Source organism: Equus przewalskii, chromosome 3 (genome assembly GCF_037783145.1).
Source record: "Equus przewalskii isolate Varuska chromosome 3, EquPr2, whole genome shotgun sequence".
Taxonomy (NCBI): Eukaryota; Metazoa; Chordata; class Mammalia; order Perissodactyla; family Equidae; genus Equus; species Equus przewalskii.
Window position 1 is genome coordinate 113,629,642 of NC_091833.1, and position 21,143 is coordinate 113,650,784.

At 46.0% G+C, this 21,143-nt stretch overlaps 1 protein-coding gene across 4 annotated transcripts in view; it reads right to left on the reverse strand.

Moving 5' to 3' along the window:
• The window catches only part of EVC2 (EvC ciliary complex subunit 2), a 130,886-nt gene that overhangs the window by 81,660 nt on the left and 28,083 nt on the right, over window positions 1-21,143 (reverse strand). For all 4 annotated transcript variants that reach the window (XM_070613279.1, XM_070613281.1, XM_070613282.1 and 1 more), the window contains exons 8-9: window positions 6,147-6,281; window positions 3,154-3,293 (exon numbers count right to left, since the gene is read on the reverse strand). In XM_070613279.1, the coding sequence (XP_070469380.1) occupies window positions 3,154-3,293; window positions 6,147-6,281 (275 nt within the window). The remainder of the gene's footprint in view (window positions 1-3,153; window positions 3,294-6,146; window positions 6,282-21,143) is intronic.

The following is a 21,143-nucleotide window of genomic DNA, read 5'->3' on the forward strand; positions in this document are numbered from 1 at the left end:
GGTGGACCCCTCTCGTTTCTCCTCTCGCTGGACATTTCTGCAGCCTCTGGATCTACTGGAGCAGTCGGATGCTCCCTCCTCTCCTACTTAAAAACACAAGCTAACAAAAAAACCCAGAACCCTGTGGAGTCATCCCAGATTTCTCCCGCCCCTTCAATGTCCAAACCACGCCCCCCTGCGCATACATACGCAGTCACCTAACGATCATTACCAAGTTCTGTAGGCTCTTCCTGAATAACCGCCCCCAGCCTGCTGGTCCTGCCTGGGTCTCACACCAACACCTCCTACAACAGTCTCCCACGCTCTCTCCTCTAAGTCATTCTCCATTTGCCTCAAGTAGCCTTTTAAAACACAAATCTGCCCACATTAAAAACCATGCCCAGGGTCTCCAGTGCCCGCTGTGGAGCCTGACATCCAGAAGCCTCAGTGACTCAGCCCCTCCTCCCCAGCCTAGGCCTTTGCTTAAGTAACGTAACCAAGGCCACTTGGTGGCACAGCCCACATTTGAACTCGGATCTAAACCCAGGGACCACGGCCTTGACCGACGCTCTCAGCAGCCCTACTCTCCATGCTGTTGTGAGCCTTGTCTGTTCCCATGTCTCCCTCCCGCACGGTGGCCTCTGATGCCAGGGACTGTGTCTGGTTCATCCCCTACAGTGTGGTTTACACTGAGATCCCTTCAGGAGTCTGTTCCCACTGAGGATGCTCTAGGTGATTTGGACAAGTTGTCCCATTGAAAACAATTAGAAAATCGGGGCAGAAAGAAAATCAGTTTGAAGATTATCTGAGAGCTAACGAGGCAGTGAATAAATAAGAGGTCAAGATCCAGCAGAACAAGGAAGCTCCGAGAGGGCAATCCCACGTTGGAGGCCACCCTGTTCCTAAAGGCATCTGCTGATCCGAGAAGGGGGCCCAGACGCTGACAAGCTCTGCAGGATTTTCAACAGACTTGTAGAACCGGGGAGGCGGAAACTCGAGGCCAGAGACTCCGAGGAGGGGTTACCCTGGAAACATCCTGTGGCCTTTCCGTTCATACAAATGCCTTAGGAGTAAAGGGACACAGGTTTCCCCCGCTATCTGAAAGTTCACTTTACACCACTTCACTTTTTCAGACCTGCCTTAGTGCCTGCTTTCAGTAACCAAGAGAAATCCGAAGAGGATTTTTGCTTTTACAAAAAAAGGTGGAGAGTGAAAATAGTGCTCAGCATGTGTTTTGCAGCCAGCCATTACAGAGACTATGCCCCACGCATACTGTCCTATTTCAAGCCTTCCACAGCAGCCACGACAGATGACAGACCTTGACCTTCGACGTGGAGACAGGCAGACATGGAAGAAGGTGTAGACATCAGAGACCCGCCTGCCCGGATGGATTCAGACATGATGAGATGTTAACAGAGGACACTCCTCCTCTCTCCTACAGCCCCGTCTCCTGTACCTCCCACCGCCCCAACCTCCGACGACTCAGCCTAACACATCACCACCACCACCACCTCTCAGCCTCCCAGGGAGCCCACTGCCTTGCCAACCCTGGGAAGTGAAACTACACCGTACAGACATCATTTCTACTTTACACAGGCTGTGTATTTATCATTCATATCACATTATTTCTGGTTTTACTACATGTTAGTGTTATTTTAGGTTCTATGTGTTATTTGGTATGATTTGGTTATTTTCTGGGTCTGGGAAGGCTCAAAAAATTTTCCCATATAAATGAATGGCAATTGTTTCTTTGTCTTATGCCATTTCAGCTTACGAAAGCTTTCAAGGAAATGCCCTACTATCAGATAGTGAGGGAGATCCATACCTGGAGCAGACGAGCCCTTGAAGGAAACGAAGCCCCACTCTGAGTGATCTCAGTCTCTGAGTGAATGGAGGGCATCCATAATCACACCTCCAGCTGCCTGGAAGGAGACACCATCATCCTAGTCCTCAAACTGTCCTCCCAATTTTCTACACAATGTCTGGCACACAATCAAAACTACCCGGGCAGACGAGGAGTCAAGAAAATACGATCACAAACCAAGAGGAACAACACACAACAAGTACAAAATGGGGCAAAGATAACGGAGTTTTGAGAGAGAGACTTTAAAATAATTATGCTTAAGTTGTCTGAGGAAATAAGAGATAATTGAGAATTTTGGCAGACAAGCGGAAACTGAAATAAGGAAACATACAAAGAAGTCAGCTGTAAATATTTGCTGAAGGGAAAGAGGGAAAGGCCAAGTTGATGAGCTTTCCAGAGTGATGGGCAACTAGCAGACAGTGGACCACATGCCCCACCAGGAGCAACTGTGGGCCATGCAGCTTCCTGACTAAGGGCATGGACCCTGGAGCCAGACTGCCTGGCTCTGACACCTGGCCCACCTACTAGCGTGTGCCCCGGGGCCAGCTCCTCACCTCTCTCAGGTCCTCATCAGCGAGATGGTGAAAACAGCAATACCTGCCTCACGGGCTTGTTAAAGCTTTTTGAACCATCTGGCTCTATGTTCTATTATACATAGGAGGGACATTATCGGTATTTATTAAACAAATAAAAAGAACTGTATTCAGTTCATCAAATGAACATGGCCTGGTCTGGCCTCTCTCTCCAGCTGCCGCGGCCTCTATTTTACTATACGCAATACCCCATCCACTCGTCAACCACACCAAGCTACTCACGCTTCACCAAACGTATTTCGCTCATGTCCTATCCTCACATCCACCCTTTCTTCTCTCTGCCTGAAAAGCCTTTCCTCCCTTAATCCACTTGGAAAGCTTCTACCCACACTTCAAGAATTAGCTAAAAGATCAGGTCCCCCGGAAAGCATTTCCATGACCCTCCGAGAGGTAATTACATCCCTTCTGGGCTCGGCGAGCCCTGATCCTCCTTTCAGCATGGCACACATCAAATTCCTACGGTCACTTCTGGTTATGTGCTGGTCTTCCCCACTAGATCAGACTGCCTCACAGCACCAACTGTGTCTTATTCATCTCTTTTCCCAAATACCAAGCATAGTGTTCAGTGCACAGCAGTTGTTTGATTATGACAACTGACAAAGAAATGACTGACTGAATGAATAAGTGAATGAAATATACTCAATGTTTGTTCTCAGGCCGCTGCAGTTACAACATTCACCCCATCTGCGGAAGTATAAAGTAACTTAGAATTCTTACTCCTCTAAGGCTTGAAGCATGCTCCCGGGGTCCTCTGAAGACAGAATGTCTACCATTTGGTCATTTAGAGCAAGATCCTCATTCACGCCGTCAGCTGAGATGAACTGGGAGTGTTCCAACCTGCTCTCGTGATGCTGAACCTTCAGGAGAATTTCAGAAACAACAATGAGTGGGCCTTCTTGTGAATGCCACGTGCTGGAAAAGTCACGAAGGAAGGCAGGGATCTGTAGTCAGAAAACCTGGCTTGCCCCACCACCTGTGAGCAGGGTAAACTCAGGCAAGACACTGCACTTCCCTGAGCCTCCATTTTCTTATCAAAGAAATGGGATCATAATTCTGATAGCCCTGCACAGGGCTGTTGTGTGGATAAAATGAAGCAATGGATGGAAAGGCCTTTATAACCTATAAAGACATAATAAAAATATTTCACCATCATTTCCACCACCATCATCATCACCATCACCACCATCATCACCATCACCATCACCATCATCACCATCATCATCACCACCATAATCACCATCATAACCATCATCATCATCACCATCATCATCATCATCACCACCATCATCACCATCATCATCACCACCAACATCACCATCATAACCATCATCATCATCACCATCACCACCATCATCATCATCACACCAACATCACCATCATAACCATTGTCATCACCATCATCACCATTACCATCATCATTATCCCATATCACCATCATCACCATATAGAGGAAAATCATAGTTGGCAGATGGACCTTAACATCATGGATCTGGCTGGTTTCTAATCAGAATATAGAATTATAAGATAGAAGTGACAGCAGATATAGTTAAGTCCAAACCTCTGACTGGATAGATGATATATCTGTTTTGTCCCTAATATCATTAATTCTGCAGAAATGGAAATGCGTGCTAACACCTAAGAACTCCTATAGCACTAACAGTTAAGAATTCCTGTCCTGTGCCTTGTGTGTGTTATATCAGGAAACCAGCACATTTATATAAGTGTTGTTGCCCCCACTTTACACATAAGGCATCTGCAGCTCAGAGAGGTGAAAGAACATCATTCAAGTTCACGCAGCTCATATAGAGCCAGGTTGGCGTCTGATCCCCGGAAGATCTAACCCAAAGGCTGTCTTCCGTCTTAGCGTACAATATCTCATTAGTCACCACCACAGTGGAAAAATAAAGAAAAACGTGAAAAGAGTTCTTTCTGTGATGCAAGAAAAAAAAAATACTGCAAAGTGTCTTCAGATCTTAAATCAAATTCACAATTTGCTGTCCTCTCACAGTTGTAACAATCAGCCTTTCATCTCCAGGACACGAATCCCACTCCTTCATCACAGCAGTGGGGGCAGTTCTGCTCTGTGATTGATAACAGCCTTGGGAGAGGAAGCGGGATGTCTGATTAGATGGCCATCTTTCTTCCCCTCACTGCTGCCTGCCAAGGAGACTGTGGGCTGACCTCACTTTGAGATGATAATCCTCTGCTCTAGGGAGTAGACACAAAATGAACCAGGGGACAGCACTTCCAGCCTCCAGAGACAGGGGCCCCCAAGCTCGGCCGCTTGAAGCAAGTCGTTTAACAGACATATGCTCCTGGCAAGTAGTTGTGCGTCTCGGTGACACTGAGACACAGCGGTTCCAGGTTTCCATGGCCCTGCAGGAACAACCTGCCAAGGACGGTGACTCCCAGCTGCGCCTTCCGGTAGCGGTTTCACAGAGCTCATCTTGCCCTATGGACTGCCGCCCTGCTGTCCTTCCTCTGCCTGTCCATCCACTGACCGGCCGAAGGCTCGTTCACTCCTTCATGCATTTACTGAGTACCTTCTGGGCAATGAGGGGTGCAGCAGACACCACCCCTTCTCTGCCCATGTCCCCTCGCGTCGCCACCTCGGTCAGTCCCACTAGACCAAGATCCACCAGCTAACACCTACACTTCTTTCCCTGGAGCCCATGACAGGGAAATACCGTCACCCTTTGTCCTGGCCCCCTGACCCCTTGCCCTGGATCAACGACCAATGGGATTTGGTGGGTAAATATCCCCAGGTGGGATGACTGAGGCTAGCTCTACACTCTCCCCAGAGTCCCTGAGCGGGAGGAAGCTCCAGGTGCCTCAGCGGTACCTTGACTGGCTGCCTTCCCTTCCTGCCTCACTTCCTGCCCCCCTCATGCCCTGGGATCACTTCCCATATAAACTACTTGCATTTGGATCCTGGTCTCTGGATGTGCTTCTGTGGGAATCCAGACCAAGGGAGGAACACAGAGATTGCGGAGTTCACAGACGGGCCTAACAGAGTAGGATAAGTGTTGGACAGGGTCTACAGAAGCCAGAGTGGGAACTGAGAGAGGGCCCCTACCCCAGCCAGCAAGTGGCCAGTGTGACTTCCAGGGAGAGACAAGGCCTGAGCCGAGTCTTAAAGGATGGGTCAGAACTGTGCTCTTGGAGAGCAGAGAGAGGACTGCGGCAGCGTCCGGTGTGAGTGTGGACAGCTCGGCACTCTCAGGGAACGCCACATCCCTGGGAAGAGCGGGATGCTGAGGTGTGAAGAGGAAAGAGGCAGGAGAGGTGGGCACAGGCCGGACCAAAGGGCTTTACAAGCCACGCATAGGAGGCCGCGCATCCCCCTGAGCATAAAGTGAGTCTCCAAAGACTTTTCAGCAGGAGTGTCGACAGGACCTGAATTAGGGTGTGACATGAATACAAAGCTGGCCACGCAGATGGGAGCCCAGTTATGCAGCCAGACTGCAGGGCTTCCCGACTCTGGCCATTTGTTAGAGGCATCCAGGGAGCTTTTAAAAAATGACTAATGATGGGGACATGTGTGGGACCACCCAGTGAGTCTCTGCAGGTGTGCCTGGACGCGAGCATCCCTCCATAGCTCCACAGTGGATTCTGACACTGATCCAGGGTTGAGACCCATCAAACTGGAGGATAAACCTCAACCTCACCACCCAAACTGCCCTCCAGGAAGAAGATGCGCAGAGACTCACCTGACGTCTGCCGAGCCTGCTTCCCCTCAAACACTCACACCGAACCAGGAAGAAAAGCGCCACCCAGGTCAGCACGAGGGAGCCAATGAAGGCGGTGAAGAACCCAGCCGCATGCAGACCGTGGTCTGGTAGAATCTACGTGGATAAGAGAGAGAGGGATTTGTCCACGGTCACACTTCCCATCTTTCAAGTCAACACAGAGTTGTAGCAGAACAAGCATGGAGTTAGGGAGACCACCTGGGTTTGGACCCAGCTCTGCCACCTACTGGCTGGCTGCCTGAGACCATCACTGGACCTCTCTGAGCCCGAGTTTCCCAAAGTGTGGCTTCTACACAGCGCATTCATAAGTGTTAAATGAGACAAGCACTTTAAGGAGCTGAGTGTGGTGGTCTGCACATAGTAGGACCATCCAGCCCCAAGCCTGGCAATCACAGGCACTCAAGAATGTTAAATTCCCCAAATCCAATACATAAGGACCCTAAGACAGCACTAGGGATCGCAAAAGATCCTAAGCAGGGGCAGCATTTCACAGAGGCCAGAGGAAGATCCCGGAGTGGCCACCGCTCTCCTTGGCGCTGTCTGCTCTCCCTGCCTGGGAACTCACCCCACTGGTGGCACAGCTCCTCTGGACTTCAGGATCCCGCTGAAGGATGCACACGGTGCGGGGCATCACACAGCAGAGCAGGCCGGCTGCCAGGCAATCGAATGACCCGACCGGTGGGCCTTAGCGCTCGTGTGGGCTTAACACGCCCAGTCTACTTCTCTCTCCCCCAAGCCCTCCTCCCGGCTCCAGCCAGTGACATCCCAGGACTAATGGGAATCCCCTGATAGGCCAGGAGCGGCTGGCACCCACTAACAACTGTGAGAAGCAGTAAGTTCTAGACATTCCGCATTCCGTCCCTCCCTCCACAATTTCTTCAGGATCTGAAGAGTGACGCCGACAGCAGCAGCACTGACATCTTACGAGCCCTGAGAATGGGCCAGGCTTCGGGCCAAGGCTGTGCTCTTGCACTCGCACGGGCATCCGAGCCACCCTGAGGGCTGTGGAAACGGGTCACTGGGCCCCACCCTCGGAGCTTCCGGTTCACAAGACCCGGGACGGGGCCTGAGAAGCGGCATTTCTAACAAGTCCCGGGGGCGAGGGGGACGCTGCTATGTTGCCTGTCCCACGGCCACAGTTTGAGAACCCCTGGGCTAAGGGTTTCACAAGGATTAACTCTTTGAATTCTCCCAAAGACTCTGAGCAAAATAAAGAGCTCTGGACGCGGAATCCTATAGGCCTGGACTGACATGCTGGCCCTGTGAAAACAGCCGTGCTTCCTTGCGCGAGCGACTGGACCTCTGGGAACCTCAGTTCTCTCACCTGTAAAGTGGGGATAAAATACCTCACAGCACGAAGACTAAACAACATATGGATACAGAGGAGCTTGGAGCAAAGCGTGGCCCATCTATTTAATCGGCCCACATTTACTGAGCAGCTACTAGGTACCAGGCTAGAAGCTAGACCCTAAGCAGACAGGAATTCTTTCTCTCCTCATGTGGCTACACTCTTCGTGTGGGCGCTGACTGGGTCTGACCCAGAGGAGGGTCTGTCACAGCACAGTGGGTGAGGCCCATCTGGACTCGGAGCACCTGGGTGTGGCCCCCGTCTCTGCCACTTATTGGCCATGTGGCGTTGGGCAAATCACGTCATGTCTCTTGGCCTCTGCTCCTTGCCTTGAAAACAGCGACAGGAGCCCTCCAAGGGTGGTACCGAGGACTGAACAAGAAACACGAATGAAGTTGGTAAAGGAGCGCCCAGCCCCAACGCTCGCTCACTAAACACGAGAGGTTCCTGGCCCGCTTCCTCGGCGGGCCGCATAAACCAGGGCGACCACTTTGGTGCATAATGGAGATGCCATGTGCTGGTCGCTAACCAGTCATTTTATCAGAAGGTCACCTCAGAAACAAGCCTGGACCGCGAGAGCCCCAGATTTTGTTACTACTGCCATCCGTTGAAGTGCTTTCACCAAAATGTCTATACTCAAAGATGAAAGGAAAGAAACACTTGTGTCCAAAACAAGAGGCTTTGAAATATTCAATCCTTTAAGTCAGTGCTTTCACACCTACGATTCCCTCCTCAGAAAATAACTCAGAAATATGCATAAAGGTTTATATACAAGGTTGGTTTGATCCAGAAATACGTACAAAGATTTATTTATATATAACACCGTTTTACAGAGCATTATATAAAATGACACAAATGTGTGTGTATCCTAAATGCTCCATGATATAGAAAATGTCAAATATTTTAAGCTTCTATAAATCATTCTCTCCATATAATTGTCAATCGTGCAGCCATTTTATTAGTTTTAAAAAGCAGAGCGATGCATGCATGCAAGGGAAAAAAAGTTCTTAACAGAAACCCAGGGTTTAAAAACAGGCAAATTTCCTGTTACCTTCCCCTACCCACTTCTAATCTCGTTTCCCAGAGGCAACGATCTCAGATACTGGTTTAGTTTGTATAATCTAGTTAACTAGAATGGTTATTTAAATACTCTAAAAATTATGCATCTATCTTTATCCCTTGATTTGTCAATTTTACACATTTTTTACTGAATTCCTGCTATGCCAGATGTGGATTTAGGTCATAAATTTTTACCCTACAAATCTGAAGGATTTGTTACCTACAAATATCCCCCTACACACACTTCCTCCCAATTTTAATGGTTATATTTAGTTTTTCAATTAGCTACCTTTCTAACTTTAAATTAAAAAAATTAAACCTCATTTTTTGTGGCATTAAATTTAGAGAATATTTCATGTTTTCTTACCAAGAAAGATGGTGAAATTAGTGCCCGTATTTACCTCTACCTTCTCTTCTCCACTATGCCTTCCAGAACGTTCTACGTTTATAACATATACATTTTGTCCTGCAACCACAATTAAGTCTGAAGCTGTTTGTAGGTTAATTCTAAAAACTAAAACTAAAAGATTTTAAAAGCTAATATCATTATTATGATTAGGCAAATAGTATTCACTGTCAAATAAAGTAATGGAATATAATCCTATGTTACTATTCCTGCTCCTCAAAGCAGTATATTTCTAATGCAGTCCCTTTCCTAATATTTTATCAATTATTCAAAATCACGCCACAACTTTAGTTTGCTTCAATTTGGACCAACACTTGCCTATGTAACTTTTTGTTTTTCCTGGGGTTTCTCATTGCCTTTCTTTTTTCTTCCTGGTATATACCCATTTCCTTAATAATAGCTGTGACAAAGAGTCAATTTTTTTTTTCCCTAAAGTCATCACTTCTGGAGTTCTTTGACACTCTCATCTCATCACGACTGGTTACTTTCTAGGCTTGATACACTGCTGTCATTTGAAGTTCTCACTTTACTCCTTTCTGTATTGTTACAACATTATTGATTAAAGCAAAACTGTATTTCTTGGACCCCATTTCTTCCTTTTTTCTTGGATATTTTTTCAGTTTGATGGAGTATGCTCCATATTCATTTGTTCTCAAGTAAATTTGTTTAGAAAAGATTTTTATTTCTCACGTCTTAAAATGTTGTCACTTTGCCCTCACGTGATCAATAACTTGACCGGGTCTATCATTCAACATCGAACATCATTCTCCCTCAGAACACTGGAGGTGCCACTCCACTGTCGTCAGGTGTAGTGTGGCTGACGACCTCTTTGAAGGGTCTCTTTTTGCTTTCTAGGACCTTTACATTTTCCAGTGGAGTTTTGAATTTTAATCATTTAAAAGAAGATTTTGAGTGATTTTTTAAAAATTGTGGTAAAACATACAGAACATAAAATTTACCATTTTAAACATTTTTAAGTATACAGTTCAGTTGTGTTAAGCACAACCACAATGTTGTGCAAACATCACCACCATCCATTTCCAGAACTTTTCCATCTTGCAAAACTGAAACTCTGTCCCCATTAAACATCAACTCCCCCTTTCATCCTCCCCCAGCCCCTGGCGCCCACCATTCCACTGTCCGTCTCTATGAATTTGATTACCCTTAGGGACGTCATATTAGTAGAATCATACAGTATTTGTCTTTTTGTGACTGGCTTAGTTCACCTAGCATAATACCCTCAAGGATCATCTATGTTGTAGCATGTGTCCGAATTTCCTTTCTTTTCAAGGCTGAATAATATTCCATTGTACGGATGGAGCACATTTTGTTTATCCACTTATCCATCAATGGACACTTGAGTTGCTCCCATCTTTTAGCCATTGTAAAAATGTTGCTATAAACATGGGTAGACTGATATTTTTTTGAGACCCTGATTTCAATTCTTTGGGGTCTATACCCAAAAGGGGAACTACTGGATCATATGGTAATTTTATTTTTAATTTTCTGAGGAACAGCCATACCGTTTTCCATAATGGCTGCACCATTTCCATTCCCATCAACAGTGCACAAGGGTTCCAATTCTTCCACATCCTTGCCAACACCCATTATTACATTTTTTTGATAGTAGTCATCCTAATAGGTGTGAGGTGGTATCTCATTGTGGTTTTGATTTGCATTTCCCTAATGATAGTGACGTTGAGCATCTTTTCACGTGTTTACTGGCCATTTGTACATCTTATTTGGAGAAATGTCTGTTCAAGGCCTTTGCCAATTTTTAATTTGACTGTTTAGTTGTTTATTGTTGTTGAGCTGTAGGATGTTATGGACGAAATGTCTGTGTCCTTCCCTAAATCCATATGTTGAAATCCTAACCCCTATTGCGATGGTATTGGGAGGTGAGGCCTGTGGGAGGTAATTGGTGCTCTTGCAAAGAGATGAAGGGATCAGAGCTCTTCCCGTTCTCCGCCATATGAGGATACAATGAGAACACGGCAATCTACAAACCAGGAAGTGGGTCCTCATTGGACACCAGATCTGCTGGCACTTTGCTTTTGGAGTTCCCAGACTAAAGAACTGTGAAAAATATACGTTTGTTGTTTAAACCACCCAGTCTATGGTAATTTGGTACAGCAGCCCAAACTAAGACATAGGATTTCTTTATATGGCATAGATATTAACCTTTTGTGAGATGAGCGATTTACAAATATTTCCTTCCATGCCACGTGTTGCCTTTTCACTCTGTTGATTGTGTCCTTTGATGCACAGAAATTTTTAATTTTGATGTAGTCCAATTTATCTATTTTTTTCTTTCGTTGCCTGTGGTTTTGGTGTCATATCCAAGAAATCACTGCCAAATTCAATACCATGAAGCTTTCTCCCAGGTTTTCTTGTAAGAGTTTTATAGTTTTAGGTCTTACGTTTAAGTCTGATCTTTTATGAGTTAATTTTTGTATATGGCATAAGGTAAGAGTCTAATTTTATTCTTTTGCAAGTGGATATCCAGTTTCCCCAACATCATTTGTTGAAATGACTGTCCTTTCCCCATTGAATGGTCTTGGCACTCTTATTGAAAATCATTTGACTATACAGCCACGCGCTGCATAAGGATGTTTCGGTCCATGACGTACCACATGTACGGCAATGGTCCCATAAGACTAGTACCATACAGCCTAGGTGTGTAGTAGGCTACACCATCTAGGTTTGTGTAAGGACACTCTGTGATGTTTGCACAATGACAAAATCCCCTAATGACGCATTTATCAGAACATATCCCCGTCATTAAGCAACGCATGACTGTGCATGTGAAGGTTTTATTTCCAGGCTCTCTGTTCTGTTCCGCTGGTCTATATGTCTGTCTTATGCCAGTACTACAGCTTTGATGACCGTAGCTTCATAGAAAGTTTGGAAATCAAGAAGTGTGGGGCTTCCAACTTTTTGTTCTTTTTCAAGATTGTTTTGGCTATTTGGGTTCCCTTGAGGTTCTGTATGAATGTTAAGATGTGTTTTTCTATTTTTACAAAAAATGCCATTGGGACTTTCACAGAGAACACACTGACTCTGCAGACCATAATAATATGAAGCCTTCCGGTCTGCGCACACGGCATGCCTTCCCAGGTACTTGTGTCTTTAATTTCTCTCAGCAGCACTTTGTAGTTCTCAGTCGACAAGGCTTTCGCCTTTTGGTTAAGTTTATTCCGAAGTATTTTATTCTCTTGGATACTGCAGTAAATGAAATTGTTTTCTTAATTTTCTTTTTTTTTCTTAATTTTATTTTTGGATTATTCCTTGTTAGTATACAGAAATGCAACTGACTTCTGTGTGTAGAAATTTTAATAATATAAAATAATGCTTATATCTTAAAGTAATGTTTTTAAAGAAGATCTAAAACTGTATACACAGTAAAATCTCATTTTGGTTAAAATGAAAATAATATATATGCACACATCTACATATGTAACCTATAAAGAAAATCCCCCGGGATTATGTTAAGTGTGATTACTTGATGAGGTTTTTTCTTTATGTGTCTGTGTTTTCTAAGATCTCTACAATGGACACGTATTATTTATAAAATCAGGAGACAAAAAAATGATAACACTAAACATTTTTTTAAAGGCAAGTTAAAGTTAAAGGAGATGCACCATTCCTGTCCGCCTTCAAGGAAGGACCTGGCGCCCCACCTGCCATGGGCAGTGCGGTCAGCAGCAAGCCTCCAGCTTCAGTCTAGATCAGCTGCAGATGGCCACCTTGCCCGAGGTCACACCCTTCCCAGGACAGCCTACACGTGGTGAGAGAGCATGGCAGGGGCATAACGGCCAGTTATTGCAACCGACAAGGGACCCGCAGACAAGCAACACTTGCTGCAGAGCTCCCTGCCAGGCGTGGCCTTCTCAGCCTGCATCACTGCTCAGCTTCTGCCTCTGCCCGATCCTGCTTCTGCCTCCTCCCCTTCACAGGTGATCATGATCGTGGGGGAGAGGGACCCACAGCCACCCTCAGGTGTGATGATGCATTAGGAGGACCCGCAAGGCTCAGCACAGAGTCATCCTCACAGCTGTGGTTTCTTGCAGCAAAAGGACACAGGGCAGAATCAGCAGAGGGTCAGGCACGTGGGGCGAAGTCCAGAGGAACCAGGCGTGAGATTCTAGAGTCTTCTCCCAGTGGAGCCGCATGGGACACGCTCCACTCCTCCAGCAAGCGTGACAACGCCTGTGAAACGCTGCCCACCAGCACAGTTCATTAGAGACTCGGGGCCCAGGGTTTCCATTCAGGGCTGGTCACTTAGTCACCCTGTGTACCAAAATTTCAAACTTCCAGAAGGAGGGCAGGTGTTCAACATAAAATATATATGAGTTCGGGGAACGGTGGGAATCCCCTTGAAATCCAAATTCCCAGACGCCAGCCAGGGGCTAACCTCGCCAGCCCGTCCTTCTGAGGACAGCTGTCTCAGGCCGGGTATGTGAACTCTCTTCTGGATGCTGGTAAACATCTTATACTCCAAACTGAGTCTCAGTGTCTGCTTCCAGAGCAGCCAACCCATGACAACAAGTTTAATTCACAATGGCTGCGGATCAGAGGACCACGGGATGGGGTATTCAGGAGCTGGAAAACAACCAACCTATTCCTCATTCCTGCGGTCACAATGCAGGTGTGGTCAGGGCTGAATTTTTCTGACAGGCCAACAAGCCCAACTTGACCTCTCGGACAGCCAAAGCCAAGTTAGGTGAGAGACAGGAGCTTTGGTCCAGGCGTTGACTGAAGCCTGAATCAAAACGTAATGCCACATCTGACTCGCCTTTGATGAATCAGCCTCTACGAGGCTACTACGAGAGACGGTCAGAGAAGCAATGCTGTTTCCAGACTCGAACTTCCTCCTGATACAAAATCTTACATTTTGATTAGCATCAAAATGAAATGCAAGCTCTCCACGTGTGCTGGAAACAGCTCTCTATGCCCTGATTTGTGTACCTACCGGATAAGAAAAAAAAAATCCATAAACTGAATAAATATGAATAGCATTGCACAGATGTTACATTAAAATATTGATGGAAAGGAGACAAAAAATCTGTGTCTAAAGGGAACAAAAGAGTGAGAAATCAGCGATCTGTTTTCTGGGTTGCTCTTTCACAGAAAGCAAACACTTTTCTCACAGCTTTAGGAAGAAGAATGGGGAGGTAAAGAGAATTAATGGTATTTGATTACCGACAACATGCCAGTACCCAGGCTAGATGGCTGTAGTGGGTTGCTGACCTCCAAAACATATGCTGAAGTCCCAACCCTCAGTCCCTGTGAATGTGACCACATTTAGGAATAAGGTCTTTGCAGACGTAATCAAGTTAAGATGAGGTCATACTGGATTGCGGGGGGAGGGTGGCCTAAATCCAATGGCTGTGTCTTTATAAGGACAGGGAGATGTGGCGACAGACCCACACAGAGAAGGCCATGTGACCATGGAGGCAGAGTGCAGTGACACAGCTGCCACCGAGGAAGGACTTCCAGGAGCCACCAGAAGCTGGAAGAGGCAAGGAGGATTCTTCTCTTGCCTTCAAAGGGAGGACCACCCTGCCGACACCTTGATTTCAGACTTGCAGCCTCCAGAACTGGGAGAGAATAAATTTCTGCTTTTCTAAGCTCCCCAATTTGTGATAATTTGTTCTGACAGCTCCTGGAACCTATAAGTGTGTTGTACGCTTTATATCATTCAATCTTCAGCAATCCTGTGGGGGACGTATTATTCCTGCTCTACCGACAGATAAATGGAGACGCAAAGCTATTAGAAAATGAATCAAAGTCCATAGCTGAAAAATAACAGAGCCAGCTCTGCTTGACTCCAAAGTCTGCCTTCTCCCCACTAGGTCACACTACCTACTGTCCAGGCGGCTATGTGGTTTTCTAAAACCATTTTTAGTCCCAGCCCGGTAGAAGTTACTTGCCTGATTGATGAGAATCAGAAACACAGACTGGGACAGAATTACGCGCAGGCAGGGTCACCGTACCGTAAAGGACGGGAACAGAATTAACTCATTCTCTCAATCTCTCTCCCTCTCTCTTTCCTATTTCATGAAGCAGAACTGGTCAGCTGGGTCAGGCTACCTTGCATCTCTTCCTCTTCCCACCTCCGCCTTCTCTGAATCTCCACCTTGAGATTTTGCCCTCCTTTGGCCAGTCGCACGGCGAAGAGAATATGAAGAGTAGAGGCAGCGTGACAAGTCAGGGGAGCAGGCCTAGTCTAGCTTAATTTAGCAACACAGCTGCAGGAATTAAGGCCTGAATCTAGGAAGTAGGGCAAAGCCAGGGCCAGATCTGCAGATCTGATCATCTTTCTCCTCTTCTCTCTCACAATTCCTACTTTCTGATGCTAAGTGATAAGCACATCTAGGTAAAGACTGCCTCCTGGGGACAGGCCCACTCATAACTCTCACTTTCTTCTTTTTAATCTTCTTCATTTATGGATGTTACTAAATTAAGCCAGGTCCTACCCCCCTGAGCAGCCCATAACACCTCATCTCTTCAACTCTCCTCCTTCATGAAGATGACTAAAGAAGAGTAAGATCTCAAGACGTAGCTTTATGGGAAGGAGGAGGCTCCACATAATCACCACCACCTTTATCACCATCACCACGATCGTCACCATCATCATCATCACCATCATCACCCTTACCACCATCATCATCACTATTACCATCATCATCCTACCACATCACCTTCATCATCAACGTCATCATCATCCTTACCATCACATCACCATCATCATCTTCACCATCATGAGCATCATCATCATCATCTTCTTCAACAACCTCACCATCGCCAATGCCTCTATCATCACCAATGCCACCATTTCCATCACTGCCACCACCACCACCATCAACCATCATCATCACTATCCCCATCATTGTAGCTAACATGTATGGAGCAGACACTAAGTGCCAGAGATGGTTCCAAGGGCTTTACGTGCATTAATCCATTTACTTCCCACAATATTATTATAAAGTGGGCACTATTTTAGTCTATATTTCATAAATCATAATGCCAAAGTACAAATAAGTTAAATAAATGGCTCAAAGTCATGGAGGTAGTCAAGAGTGGACCCGGGATCCAAACCCAGTGGTCTGGGCTAGTAGCCTTCACACCACAGCTGTGTCTCTAGGGCTCAGGCTGCAGCCTGGCCTTTCACCGGGAGCCCAGCACTGGGTCATCAGGGACTCATGCCACTGTGAACATTCTCTGAGTGTTCAGCTCACCTTTTGGGGTGAGTGACTAGCAGGGCAGGATTTTAGAATGCCTGAGTCTCTGACCAAAAGCCTTCACAATCCTTTCAAAATTATACTCAAGCACCAACATCTTAATTGAACTATTACCACAGGCCAGGCCATACTCTCTTTTTAGTCTTTCAAATAACCCTTTAAACTCAAGAATTTTTACATCCAATTTAATGTACAGAAACCGAGCATTGTGATGATTCTGTTTGCCTGAAACTCTCAATTTCAGTGGCTACATCTCACTGGGCTGCCAGGTTTGACTTCGTTTGGATGCAGTGGTACACTTTCCTGGCATCTAGTTAATTTGCTGATTTGGCCAGCCCCAGTGCTGCATGCTGGAAGGACTCAGAGGTAACAGCCCCAGGCCCTGCTCCAAGGAGCTCACAATCCCACAGAGGAATGGCAAGGACAGGCAAGGAGGCCGGGTGACATCATGGGACTGAGGCCAAGCTGGAGACACCTGGAGGACTAGGGGTGGGAGGAGGGCAGCCCCTAACCTGGCTCAAAGGACAAGGAAGGCTTTCCATGAGGTGACCAGAGGAGAGGAGGAGGACCAGCCAGGCAGAGGGAGCAGCATGAGCAGGACCTGCAGGTGGCAAGAGATGCAGCCCAGGTCCCAAAGGGCCTTCAGGAGCAGGTCAGGGATTTGCAACATCATCCTAAGGGCTTAGGGGGGGATCACTGCAGGGTTTTCAGCCTGGAGTAACAAGGTCAGATCGGTATTTTAGAAAGATAAAACTGAATGCTGTGTAACTGCAGCTTGAAGGATAAACCTAGATGCCACGGCCAAAGGAGAAATGATAAGGATGCGAAACAAGGCTGCAGGAAGCAGTAGAACATGCTAGAAAGACCATGGACTTTGGCCCTCATTGGGGCTTCAGCTCTCAGCTCTACCCCAACCACATGGTGGGACCCTGGGCCTCCCTCTCTCTGAGATGCAGTTTCCCCAACTGTAAAATGAGGATAAAAACAGTGCTTCTGGTTCCTTGATAAGTTAAACATAGAATCACCATACAACCCAGCAATTCCACTCCTAGCTATTTACCAAAAAGATCTGAAAACAGGAGTCCAAATAAAAACCTGTGCCCAGACATTCACAGCAGCACTATTCACAACAGCCGAAAGATGGAAAAAGCCCAAATGTCCAGCAGCTACTGAACAGAGAAACAAAATGTGATGTGTTGATGTGATGGAATATTATTCAGCCATAAAAAAGAATGAAGTACTGACACACGCTACAAGATGGATGGACCTTGAAAACATTACACTAAATCAAAGAAGCCAGATGCTAAAGGCCACATAGGGTATGATTCCATTATACGAAATGTCCAGAAAAGGCAAATTTACAGAAATGGAAGGCAGATGAGTGGTTGCCAGGGGCTGGGGGCGAGGAGGAATGGAGAGTAACTGCTCAATGGATACAGCTTCCTTTTGGGGTGATGAAAATGTTCTAGAACTAGATAGTGGTGATGGTTGCACAACACTGTGAATATACTTAATGTCAATAACAGTAAATTTTATGTTATGTGTACTTTACCACCCGCAAAAAATAGGGCCTTGCACACAGGGTGATAGCATGTGGAAATCAGTCAGTAAATCTGAGCTGCTGTTCCTACTTCTGTGGTCGGGCTGGAGCGAAGGACACAGATTAGACGGTATTGAGAAGACACAGTCAACAGCATGTAGGGACCGAGTCACAGAATGGACGTGTAGGATGCCAGAGACAAGGGAGACAAGAATGTCCCTGAATACCTTGCTCGGGAGGCTGGGTGCTGGTGGAACCCATCACCCCACTGACAAGCACAGAAATAAAAGCTTAGAGCACCAGAGATCAGCCGTGAGTTAGCCATACTTTTGAGATTTCCCCTAAAAATCTAGCAGTGAAATTCCACTGATAAGCATTGCAAGTACAGATCTCAAAGAGCCTATTTACCTTAAACTTCATTAACCAAGAATAAAGAAAAAGAAGTGGCACAGTGATGCCAGCTTCCTCATCCCCAGAGCACCCTCACTAACTTTCCTTCTTGTCTCTGGAAAAGAATCATCTCTTATTACCACCCTTTAATCACATCGTAGCTGATAGCAGATTTCTTTGATGAGTTCTGTCACTGCATTTATGAAGAGCCGCGCTAGACAAAAAGGCCTTTCAAAGGGAAAGCTTGAAATGCTTAAAACCCAACAGCGAGTTACAGAGCACGAGGAAGAACTGTTTGTACAGTTTGACTTCAATTACGTGATAAATATATTCAGACTTGTGGAAGGCAAGAAGCTAACACGTTAGCCATGGTTCTCTCTGGTGGGGGGATTAGGAGGTAACGTTATTTTATTCTTCTAACTTTCTGTGTGTGTGTGTGTGTGTGTGTGTGAGCATAAAGGGGGTATTTTCCCAAAATGTCCACAACGGACACTTATTAATGGACATATATTAAATCCCACCCACTCATCCCCCCCAAAACAGAAAAATTTAAAAGAAAAGGGGAGATTATACAGAATGATTTTCCTGGAAGAGATTGTTAGCAGCAATTTACTTGAAATCCTTCACTTTGAGCTCAGATTCAAGGAGCAGAGGGGGTCAGTGACTTGCTGACTCTTGTCCCACAGCCCTTGAGGGGCAGCTCCAAGAGCGAAGATTCTTGTCTTCCAAGCCAACAATTCTGGCAAGAGCGAGAGCTTGCAGGCAATCTCAGGTAGAGGTGATCACACTTACTATCAGAGCTTTGCTAATTTACCCATCTAGTGAATAAGGCTGGGTTAGAGAACCAACTGCTCAGCATGATTCCCTTCCTCAAAATTGTCATCAAACTTCAGGACCTTGGCCAGTTCCTGGAGCCCCGACCGGAGGTTGTTCTCAAAAGAGGAAATGAAACTAGATTATCTATAAAGTGTCTTCCAGGGCAAAAATTCTACTCTGATGTCAACAAAAACAGATAAAGTGCCAACCGGGGGAATAATCTCAATGTCATAGAGTGACTTGGTTTATCAGATGTCCCAGTGTCATGGGATCCCAGCAAAGAATGCCACCAGCATGCCTGGGGTAGGTGAGAAAATCAGAGAAGATGGACAGGGTCCCGCAGGACGTTTATGAGCTGCCCCAAAGGACAGGTAGGAAAAGAAGACCATGAGCAAAACACACGGACCCAGTGGCCCCTGAAGACGGCAGAGGCCAACTCTCCCAACAGATCCTGAATATTAAACTGAGGGACTTTGGCTGAACTCAGCAGACAATGGGAGCCCCTCTAGAATAGAAAGTGAGCAGGTTTGCGTTTTCTGAAGATCAACTACAATAAGGACGGGGCTGGAGGGGAGCAAGATTTGGCAGGGAGGAGGCTGGGATCCAAACAAAGGGTGATCCAAATCAGATGAGGACAATGGCAGTGGGCTAGCACAAGACATGACACAGAGAAGGCAGACGTGATAATGTGAGTGCACAGCTCCAGTTCTCTGAGTTCAACTCAAAGCCACATGATTTGCCAACAGACTTACATGCTCCCTCCACTGTGCTCAAGGACTATCTAGTGAGGCATTCTTTTTTCTTATTAATTAATAAGTGCTCTTTACATATTGAAGACATTAATCCTTTTTTATGTCTGTTACAAATATTTTCCCAAGTTGACACTTACCTTCTCTAATGCTGTTTCTAAATGTCGAGTTTTCCACTATTTGTGTACCTAAATCCATGGTTTTCCTACATGGTTTTCTTCATATTACATAACGTTAAACTCTATTTACTTTCTACAAATTGTTTTATCCATTTAGATTTCAATCTGATGAGGGAATTCATCTTTATTTTTCTTCTAAAAGATCCAGCCAGTTGCCTCCAAATTTATGAATGATATATCGCCTTCCTCTTGACTTGAAATAGCATTTTATTATATATACATATTTGTAGATAGCCCAATTTGTTCCCTTGGTCTGACTTTTTTTGCAGGACCTGCATACTGCATTAATGTAGCTGTATAATTTTGTAATAGCTGCTAGACCAAATCTTCCAACGTTACTCTTCATTTTTAAAACGTTCTCATGCAGTTTCACAAGTGCATATTTTCAGGTGAAACTCTGATTGATTGGGTCACATCCTCCCCTCCAAATTCCACTAGATTTATTATTGGAACGGCACTCTAAATGAATCTGGGGGGCACAACAATTGGTTTAAACGTCTCTCTCCTGATTAGACCCGAGACCGTTGTTCTGCCGGTGCCTGGCACTGCGTCCGGGCCTTTCACGGGCACATGTGATCAACACAAGAAGCTGGAGTGAAGTCTGGCACGATCGGAACACCTGCACTCAATGTCCAGCATCGTGCGGTGTGATTTTCTTCCTCTGAAAGAGACTCTACTTATCCAGGAGCCAGAACAGGTAAGAAGGCTTCTTGAGGCGAAACGGGAAGCAATTTCTCGTCCTGAGCTGACATGCCACTTTCACCCTCAGGAAAGGAACAGGAAATGAAGGAGACGATGGGGTCTCTTCCAAGTGTTGCCGAATCCCAGCTCTCACAATGCGTTACTTAACATCCTTACTGTGTATTTTTTAACCGCCTGATGAAAACGTCAGGGAGCCTCCATCCTCAGTGCCCGGCTCCTCCTGTCACGCTTCCTAGTGTAAGGACGTTATCTTCGCAGGTGCCCAGGCCAGCCCCGCTAGAACACACACCGTAATAGGCAAGGACCTAGCCCCATCCCTGTGTGTATCTCAATGGTGCCAGGCACCATGCTCGCACCCAGACCTGCATTCATGTCCAACCAACAGTCAAGCTGGCTTATCCTTGACGTGAGATCTTCAGCTGCATACTTTAGGTTACCTCTCTTCCATCTTTAACTAAATCCTTCCTTTAAGGTCCAATTGAATTCTTACCTCCTCCAAGAAACCTGCCCTCCCCCGAGCCCACC